The following is a 10,197-nucleotide window of genomic DNA, read 5'->3' on the forward strand; positions in this document are numbered from 1 at the left end:
TGTTTCTGCACCCTTATTTTCACATTATTCGTTGAGGAACAGACTTTGCTGCCTCTCTCTGAATTCCACCCTGCAGCACTGCCCACTAACTCATTCCACCAGCCTTCGCAAGCCAAGCTTCCTTGGAGCTGTCGGCAATGCTATTTCAGACACCCCCACTTGTTTCTGCAGCACCCCCAGCCCAGGGGGTGAGAGCTGGCTTCAGCACAGGCTCATGGCTGCAGAAGGCTCTGAATGAAGCACCTCAAGGAGAGGGCTCTGAAATGGGGCATGCATGCGATCATGGCCCGCTGCCCTTTGCTGGGTGCAAAGCATCAGCTCACTTGCTTAGCCCTTCCCTTTATCATTATTAGCGTGTGGCAAGATGCAGAATATTCCTCTCTCTGTGACATGGTCCCTGCTCCGAGGCGTTTACAGTCTGTGCCGACATGGGCCGTGTTCCCCCACGTGCTGGGGTCTGCGTGGTCAGAGTGTGCTCCCAGCTCATTACAGTGGTAGGATTCCCTTACAAGAATGCTACACAGGTCCAGGGTGTTCTTTCTCTTCTGGTGCTTTCCCCCTGCTGCCTGATTCCCATCCTGTGCAATCTCCTCTGGCCAGACGGCACACAGCTGCCCTGTCCGTTTGCACTGCATTCATCTACAGAGCAAGCTTTGCACTCCAAAGGAAACAACTGGTCCCAGCTGTCTCGGACCCACGCAGACTAGAAGATGGGAAGTCCTATTTTCCGGCCTGGGGATAGAAAGGGAATAAACAGCCTGAATACGCTAAAGAGACTCATTTCGTGGCAGACAAGGCAATCAGTTAGAACTCCTCAGCAGTGCAGCAGCACGTTCACCCTTCAAGTCAGAAGCACATGAGGGACCATCCGCATCTCATCTCAGGTTTATAGGTCTAGGTTTAGCTCTCCTTTGAAAAGAGACGTGGCCTTGAGTTACTTCTGAAGAACTGCTACTTCTGTTTGTGTGAATAGGACTTTGTCTCACTGGATAGCTATTAGCTGCCCATCGCTGACCTGCAGGGAGGTACCTCAGAGCTTAGCATGTCCAGGGCAGACCAACAGGGGTTTTGTAATAACCCCAAAGAACAAGGCTGTTGAAATAACTGATCAACACAGGCACTGGCTTGTTGTTAGATCCAGCAGGCTGCAACCCTCCCAAACCTGGAGACATAAGTAGCCGCACATGTTGTTTCTCAATAAAAATTATTAAACTTTTCCTCTCAGCCCAGTGAGCCTCTCCATGAAACCTGCTCAGCCTAGAAATAGAGGCACCGCGACGGTGTTTTTCTGAATTACAACTGCACTCATTCATTGCTCGTTGGGCTTGGGGCCCGTTGCAGCTGGTTATGTTTTCTTGCCATGGCTACTACCAGACAGTGTTGCAAAAATCAAGGCAAAATATCTTTGCAGAGGGAGGTCTGAATCCTCTATTGACACCCCCCACAAACATTCCTGCCCCCTATCTTCTGCCATGCTGAAGGATCCCAAAGCACACACAGTGACAAGCCGATCTGCCAGCCCTATTTCCTCCTCTAGGTGAGATTAGCTCTTGGTTATTTGCTTAGTGCATTTAACCCAGCTGCTGTGCATGCCCAATGTAGGAACGACACTCAGCGCACGCAGCTATGTTCAACTTCTCAACGATATTGACAATCTTAATCCATCTGCTGCTGTCTCAAGGGACACGGTGTCATTTATCTTCTGCCACTCAGTGCTAAAAACAGACTGCGATTTCAGAAGGTTGGAATCCCAGAGTGTAGCAGGAGAGAAATCTCATCTTGAAACAAAACTATCCCTTCAACAGTGGCCCATATTTGTCTTTACTGTCTCATATCAACAGTCGCATAAAGGCACAAGAGTGACCTTTATGTCCCAAGAACATTCATTGGGCACACGGACACAGTTACAGAAGAGCACTGGAAGGGGAGGGATTGGCACCACATGGCCATTTGAGGGGCCTGACAGGGTGTTCACCCCCCACACAAGGCAAAGTAGTTTAATTTAGATAAATTAACTTTATATGCTGCACCTGCAGGAGGCCAGCACTCAATAAAGCCTAATGGCAGATGAAGTTCAGCTGGGAAGGAGAAGGCTGGGCCTGTATAAAGAGAGGAAGCTGTGACCAGAAGGGGGTTGCTGGAGAAATAGCCTGTTGTCATTTCCTGAGAGAAGAGAGGTTTGTTTAGGGCTATAGAACCTAGTGAGATGCAAAAGAGAAGAAATAATTTGTAGTTATTGTCTGGGAGGAGGAAGTTTGGGCTGAGAACCCTAAAGGAGATGGGGGGTGGGTAGAAGGGAAGGAAGAGAGAGTCCAGGGTCTGGGAGCAAGCAAACTGTAGTAGTTAGATGTAGAGCCCCTGTCTGGAATTGAGTAGTGGGTAGGCCTGGGTTCCCCTACCAGCTGCTGGACCTGTGGCCCAGGACCTGGCCTTGGAGCGGAAGACTTTGTCTGGAATGGTATGTGGCCAGCTGATCTAGTGGGACTCTGATACTCAGGAAGGAGAAGTGACTTGGTTGGAGAGCTGAGTCATGAAAAAGGAGCATTGTGAGTCCTGGAGAGTGAGAAGAGACACCTTGTGGGCAGCCATTGCAAGGAGGGCATCAGAGCTGAATGGCACTAATCCCCAGGTGCAGCCACAAGGAAGCACTCCAACAGTGAATGAACCCTGTTAAGGGGGATCCACAGACTTTACTGCTGTTTCTGATCCCAGATGCTAATTTTACATTAGTGTTGTAACCTGAAAGGCTACAGATCCAGCCTTGGAGCATTCTCAGCTTTGGGGATTCCCATCCCTCGTTAATCTAAATCTCTGGGTGAAGGATTAGACTCTGGATCAGTGTTCAGTGACTCATTTATAATGTGACATTTACATTCCCTTGTCTGGCTGAAAAGATTCAATGTGATGCATTTACTGGCATATGCTAGATCTGTCAGCAGCTGATCAAGCTATGGTACTGTGTGTACACGTGTGATGATGAGTCACAGAAACTGGAGACTAGTCCATCCACCTGTCAGTGTAGCTCTGTTTCCCTAGAGCACATCTTGCAGGGTTCTGTCCTAGACAATTAAAACGTCCCATGTGATGGCACTTCTGCTGGAAGAGACCATTCATTTAGCTGGCAGATGTTGCTGTCAGGAAGGTTTTCCTTTGCTTATTTTCATCCTCCCCTTAGCCCCAAGTTATTGCTCCTTCCTCTGCTGCATGTAATTCCTCTTCCTTATTGTTTCCAGCCTTCACATATTTATTATGTGTCCTGCTAGTCTAGTCTTAGACTAGCCTGGCATTTTTTTAAAATTCCAAGGGTGTCAATTTCACTTCCCCTTCTAAAGTCTTTGGTAATAATGTTTGGGCACATGGGTAACCTTAGTCACATGAGTTGTCCCATTGAATGGGGTCACCAGAAAGAGTGAAACTATGCGTTTGCAAGATTGGGGCCCTTAGATTGCACATAGGTAGCACGTCTCCTCCAAGGATCTCAAAGAACTTTACAAAGACAGATGAGTATCCTCCCAGAGCGGAAACTGAGGGACTGTGATACACCCATGTAGGGCTGGGCGGTTCTAGTCTTTGGGGTGACAGGTACTATAGAATTACAGGCTATTATAAAGAGGAGGTAATACCTTTTATTGGACCAACTTTTGTTGGCGAGAGAGACAAGCCCTTGAGCTATACTGAGCTAGTATAACACAGTTTAAATGGCTTCAAGTACAAGCATGCTAATGTCCAATATTCACCTATTTTTAGCAAAAGGGGATAAAGAAGAATTCTTCTTCCTCTCTCTAGAGATAAGGGCTGGTGCTTAAGGTACTGAACTGGGACTTAAGAGATCCGAGCTAAATTCCCAGCTCAGTCATGGACAACGTGTGTGACCTTGGGCTAGTCACTTATTTGTTCTGGACCTCCTTTCCCATCAATATAAAAGAAATAATGTTTCCTTTCTCCTGCCCTTTGTCTGTTTAGAGTGCAGGCTCTTGGGAGCGGGACTGTCTCACTATGTTTGTACAGCACCTAGCACGATTGGGTCTCTATCCTGACTGGGATCTCTAAGTGCTACCGTAAACTAACATAACTGCCCATGTGCTGCCTGCCTAGGGCTCAGCACTGCTGTGGTGCTGATTAACACTGGCTTCTGCACATCTTCCCAAAAATCTGCAGGGTGGAAAAGTCTGAGGGAGACTCAGTTCACCGGTTCCCTATTTTACAGCTTCTACCTGCTTATTAAATATCTGCTGACGAGAACAGAAATCCCTTTTGGCTGACAGACTGGCTTTCCTTCTCTTTGCACTGCAAGTAAGCTGCAGCCACCAGCCTGGTCCTCCGATCTGCCTTGCAGATAACGACCTTGGGTCCAGCTCACACACTCACTGACGGGGGAGGGGGAATGTTGCAGCTAATGATTCCTGATCTGGCTTGAAAGGTGTTTAGGGTGATCTGAGATGAGACTTGACACACAGCCGCAGGAGATGCTCCTGCAGCCAGGCATGGGTGTGGATTACAGGCTCTGTGGTATCTCCTGACTGGGACTCTAGTAACAATGCTAATGCAGGAGACCTGGGGAGGGTAAGCGGTGCCCTTGGAAAGCTGGGCCAGTTGGGCTGCAGGCAATGGAGTCTCGCCCACTTACTTTCCTGGCATTGTGCCAGGAAGGAACTTGACGACCCCCTCCCCCCCGTGTGTTGGGCCACAATCCCCACATTAATACATTTTTAAAGAGCTGTAGCCTTAAATAAATGACAGTGAAGGTCAAGGGGGATGTTTCCAGCAGGAGCTGGGGGGAGTGAGAGACTGAGACTTTTTAACCCTGTGGAGCAGACAAGGGGGAGAGAGATGATCCGGCCAACCAGAAGATGCTGCAGCTTCACGTCGAGGCCTGTCTGCAGCCATGTGCAAGACAGCAGGGGGACAGGAAAATGGCCATCAGAGACGAGCATCACAACCCAGTGGGCTCCCTTTGACATGGGCTTCAGAGCCAACATCCTTGCTGTGCCCAGCTCACTCCCTGCATGCCAATTCCTGGGGCAGCAGGAATGGACATGCCCGGGTATTACCAGGTGCACCAGGTATGGGCAGGCAGGCTCAGCCCAGCAGGATCCAAGTATGGAGGGGCTTAGTGTGGGGGGGGATCCAGGTATGGGTTGAGAGTTCTGTGTGGAGCAATCTGGGTGCAGGTTGCTTGGGGGGGGGGAGGATCAGCGTGTAGGGAGGAGTATGGATGCCCAGGGGCTTCTTGGGGGTTATGGGTGCAGCGGTAATGGGACTTCAGGGGTGGGTGGCTCATTGGGGTGGTCCAGGTGCAGGGGGGGTTCTGGGTGTGGGCGGGTGAGGCTCAGTGGGAGGGTCTGGGTATGAGGGGGTCTGGATGCACAGGGGTTGGGCAGATGGGGGAACAGCTTCCTGTTAGTGTTGCCTTCCCCGGCAGCTGAGGAGCAATGGGTGCAGTAAGCGGCAGGGGCAGTGGGGGAGAAGAGACTTTGCAGAGCTTCCTGCAACCTGGGGAGAAATCTGAGGGTGGATCTGACCAGACCCCAGTTGTCATGCATGGGAAGAGGAAGTCCCATCCTTCCTAGCCCAGACATAACTAGCAGCTGAGCCCAGCACAGGGTAGGAGTCTCCAGTCCTGTCCTCTGCCCCACAGTGATTTACCTGTCTGACAGCTGCCCTGGACACCCAAAACATACTGCTGGGGAGGGTTGCATGACTGCTCTTGTGGTTTCCCTTTGCTTCCCTGTAAGAAAGTCATTTTTGTGCGGGAAAGCAAAGAAATCTATGGGGAACATGAATTCTGCACACGTGCAGTGATGCAGAATTCCCCCAGGTATAATAGCCAATGGGTGGTGCTTTGAATCTGAGAGGTCCTCATTTTGCTTGTGACCTGCCCAACCCAACCACCCACAAGGATCAGGCTGGAACAGCCTCAGGCCCTGCAGGGACTGAAAGAGGAGAAACGATAGGGTCTTTTCAAGCCCCTTTCACTGTACTTTCCTCTGATTTTCCAGCAGAAGCAATTAGGGACCTATTGTTACTGCCCTGCAGTTAGTTTAATTATTTTCTTATCACAATTCTTTGATCTACCCTGCATCTTAATTTAAACCTTAATTTTATGTTGTGCAGCAAAATGATCATTATTAATTTTTACTTCCCTGTGCTGAAGTGCTCACTGATTGTGTCAAACCACTGATCTGGACTTCATACATAATAATTGAGGGAGGGGCATTGCTCAGGCCCCAAAGCTGTTTCCAGCTGCATCACTTCTGGATTTTACTGCAATAAAGATGTGAACAATGCAGGCTCTAAACATTCCCCAGCCTTGGTGTGCTCTGCTCTGGTCAAGGCAGAAGACAGGAGGGAATCTGGCCCTACCCATATTAGCCTGGTTGCATTAGCACAGTGCCTACCTGCCACATCCTGGCTGTGCAGTACCAGTGACAGCCCAGGCTTCAGCATGTATACTTTGCTTTCCACCTTCAAAGCAACATGTTCTCCACGCTTCTTCCTAGAGCTCAAAGGTTAATTAGCTCAGTCCACTTACAAGCTAAAGACTAGATGAGCTCTGTGTTACCAGGTTCTGCTAGCTAATAAAAGATCTTTTTTTCATGTTCTAGCCTTCACGTGCTTCCTTTGAAGATAGCTTGCAGAAGAGCAGGTAAAGTTCAGATTGCTCGCTCTTCAGAGGCTTTACTGTACAATGCAGGTTATGCCTTGTTTTTAAGGAAACAATGGGGGCTTTGTAGTCCTCAGAATAAAACAGCTTCAGCTCAACTTTTGCCTGAAGAAAGGTGGCAATGGCTGCCTTCTTGTGGGATACTCTATTGGACCAGTGACTGGGTCTATTAAATTGTGCAGACTATGAACTGGGGCATTCTGAAAGGAGAAACTCCCAGAGCAAAGTTTACTCAGAAGCCCATTTACACTAAGCTAAACTGGTTCCCATGCGGTGGAACAGTTATCTCTTAGAGGTCACATCCTGTCCTAGAAGCCATTTTACAGCTACTCCTGGACCAAGAGGCTCAGAATAAAAGACCCAGTTTAGGATGTCAGTTTTATTCCTCTTGAATTCTGTGAAAACTGCTCTGTGCTGCTGCAAGGAATTCTGTGAGCACAAGCCAGTGATACTGTTTCCATCAAGTGCTGTTAACTGGTACAATTAACACCCCACTTTAAAAGTTTAGCATTGCATGGAACGCTATCCGTAGCTTTTAATTTGTTTAAAATTGTTTAAAAAGCCACCTCCTGAAAATATGCCACTGCAGCAGAGCTGCTGGAATGTTAATTTCTTTGGACTGCCGGAGAACTTCCATCCATGCTGAGATTAAACATCAAAATATTTATTAACCTGCCTCCCCATTTCTATGCTATTTCAGGTTCTTGTGCTGTGCCCATCACCATGGTACACGGACTTGCCTTCTGATAACTTAATGTGCCAGCTCTTGCCAGACTGGCTCACTCTGAGTGACAAGTAACAGTCATCCCAAAAAGGTATCAAGCCTTTCAGAGAGCTGGAGATCTACTAATTCAATGACATTAGATCCTCTGGATTCCAACATTGCCCACCAGCGTTTAGGGAATAAGCAGCTGGCTATCGTCCCATGAAATGGTCATTTCCTGGAGCATCGCTCTTTCTCAAAGCCCCTCACACACTGAGAGTCTAAATGTGCTGCTTCGATGTGGAGCTACTACAGATCTGCAAATGGTTCTTGGCCCTGGTCTACACTAGGACTTTAGGTTGAATTTAGCAGCGTTAAATCGATGTAAACGTGCACCCGTCCACACAATGAAGCCCTTTATTTCGACTTAAAGGGCTCTTAAAATCAATTTCCTTACTCCACCCCTGACAAGTGGATTAGCGCTTAAATCGACCTTGCCGGCTCGAATTTGGGGTACTGTAGACACAATTCGATGGTATTGGCCTCCGGGAGCTATCCCAGAGTGCTCCATTGTGACCGCTCTGGATAGCACTCTCAACTCAGATGCACTGGCCAGGTAGAGAGGAAAAGAACCGCGAACTTTTGAATCTCATTTCCTGTTTGGCCAGCGTGGCAAGCTGCAGGTGACCATGCAGAGCTCATCAGCACAGGTGACCATGATGGAGTCCCAGAATCGCAAAAGAGCTCCAGCATGGACCGAACGGGAGGTACGGGATCTGATCGCTGTTTGGAGAGAGGAATCCGTGCTATCAGAACTCCGTTCCAGTTTTCGAAATGCCAAAACCTTTGTCAAAATCTCCCAGGGCATGAAGGACAGAGGCCATAACAGGGACCCGAAGCAGTGCCGCGTGAAACTGAAGGAGCTGAGGCAAGCCTACCAGAAAACCAGAGAGGCAAACGGCCGCTCCGGGTCAGAGTCCCAAACATGCCGCTTCTATGATGAGCTGCATGCCATTTTAGGGGGTTCAGCCACCACTACCCCAGCCGTGTTGTTTGACTCCTTCAATGGAGATGGAGGCAATACGGAAGCAGGTTTTGGGGACGAAGAAGATGATGACGATGATGAGGTTGTAGATAGCTCACAGCAAGCAAGCGGAGAAACCGGTTTTCCCCAACAGCAAGGAACTGTTTCTCACCCTGGACCTGGAGCCAGTACCCCCCGAACCCACCCAAGGCTGCCTCCTGGACCCAGCAGGCGGAGAAGGGACCTCTGGTGAGTGTACCTTTTTAAAATACTATACATGGTTTAAAAGCAAGCATGTGAAAGGATTACTTTGCCCTGGCATTCGCAGTTCTCCTAGATGTACTCCTAAAGCCTTTGCAAAAGGTTTCTGGGGAGGGCAGCCTTATTGCGTCCTTCATGGTAGGACAATTTACCACTCCAGGCCAGTAACACGTACTCGGGAATCATTGTAGAACAAAGCATTGCAGTGTATGTTTGCTGGCATTCAAACAACATCCGTTCTTTATCTCTCTGTGTTATCCTCAGGAGAGTGAGATATAATTCATGGTCACCTGGTTGAAATAGAGTGCTTTTCTTCAGGGGACACTCAAAGGAGCCCATTCCTGCTGGGCTGTTTGCCTGTGGCTAAACAGAAATGTTCCCCGCTGTTAGCCACAGGGAGGGGGGAAGGTTGAGGGGGTAGCCACGCAGTGGGGGGAGGCAAAATGCGACCTTGTAATGAAAGCACATATGCTATGTATGTAATGTTAACAGCAAGGATTACCCTGAAAGAGTGTAGCCACTGTTTTATAAAATGTGTCTCTTTAAATACCGCTGTCCCTTTTTTTTCCTCCACCAGCTGCATGTGTTTCAATGATCACAGGATCTTCTCCTTCCCAGAGGCTAGTGAAGCTTAGAAAGAAAAAAAAAAAAACGCACTCGCGATGAAATGTTCTCCGAGCTCATGCTGTCCTCCCACACTGACAGAGCACAGACGAATGCGTGGAGGCAAATAATGTCAGAGTGCAGGAAAGCACAAAATGACCGGGAGGAGAGGTGGCGGGCTGAAGAGAGTAAGTGGCGGGCTGAAGAGAGTAAGTGGCGGGCTGAAGACAGGGCTGAAGCTGAAAGGTGGCGGCAGAGTGATGAGAGGAGGCAGGATTCAATGCTGAGGCTGCTGGAGGACCAAACCAGTATGGTCCAGTGTATGGTTGAGCTGCAGCAAAGGCAGCTGGAGCACAGACTGCCACTGCAGCCCCTCTGTAACCAACCACCCTCCTCCCCAAGTTCCATAGCCTCCACACCCAGACGCCCAAGAACGCGGTGGGGGGGCCTCCGGCCAACCAGCCACTCCACCACAGAGGATTGCCCCCAAAAAAGAAGGCTGGCATTCAATAAATTTTAAAGTTGTAAACTTTTAAAGTGCTGTGCTTAAAGTGCTGTGTGGCATTTTCCTTCCCTCCTCCACCACCCCTCCTGGGCTACCTTGGTAGTCATTCCCCTATTTGCGTGATGAATGAATAAAGAATGCATGAATGTGAAGCAACAATTACTTTATTGCCTCTGCAAGCGGTGATTGAAGGGAGGAGGGGCAGGTGGTTAGCTTGCAGGGAAGTAGAGTGAACCAAGGGACGGGGGGTTTCATCAAGGAGAAACAAACAGAACTTTCACACCGTAGCCTGGCCAGTCATGAAACTGGTTTTCAAAGCTTCTCTGATGCGTACTGTGCCCTCCTGTGCTCTTCTAACCGCCCTGGTGTCTGGCTGCGCGTAACCAGCAGCCAGGCGATTTGCCTCAACCTCCCCCCCCCGCCATAAACGTTTCCCC

General features: G+C 49.1%; 1 protein-coding gene across 1 annotated transcript; it reads left to right on the forward strand.

Annotated features, from left to right (window-relative positions):
* Positions 1-6,604: 6,604 nt before the first annotated feature.
* On the forward strand, positions 6,605-9,919 carry LOC125622397 (myb/SANT-like DNA-binding domain-containing protein 7). The gene is made up of 3 exons (XM_048820447.2): positions 6,605-6,646; positions 7,365-8,640; positions 9,230-9,919. Exons 2-3 carry the CDS (start codon positions 8,057-8,059, stop codon positions 9,285-9,287), a joined length of 642 nt encoding a protein of 213 aa, XP_048676404.2. The 5' UTR covers positions 6,605-6,646; positions 7,365-8,056; the 3' UTR covers positions 9,288-9,919.
* Positions 9,920-10,197: the final 278 nt, after the last annotated feature.

Source organism: Caretta caretta, chromosome 13, assembly GCF_965140235.1.
Source record: "Caretta caretta isolate rCarCar2 chromosome 13, rCarCar1.hap1, whole genome shotgun sequence".
NCBI lineage: Eukaryota > Metazoa > Chordata > Testudines > Cheloniidae > Caretta > Caretta caretta.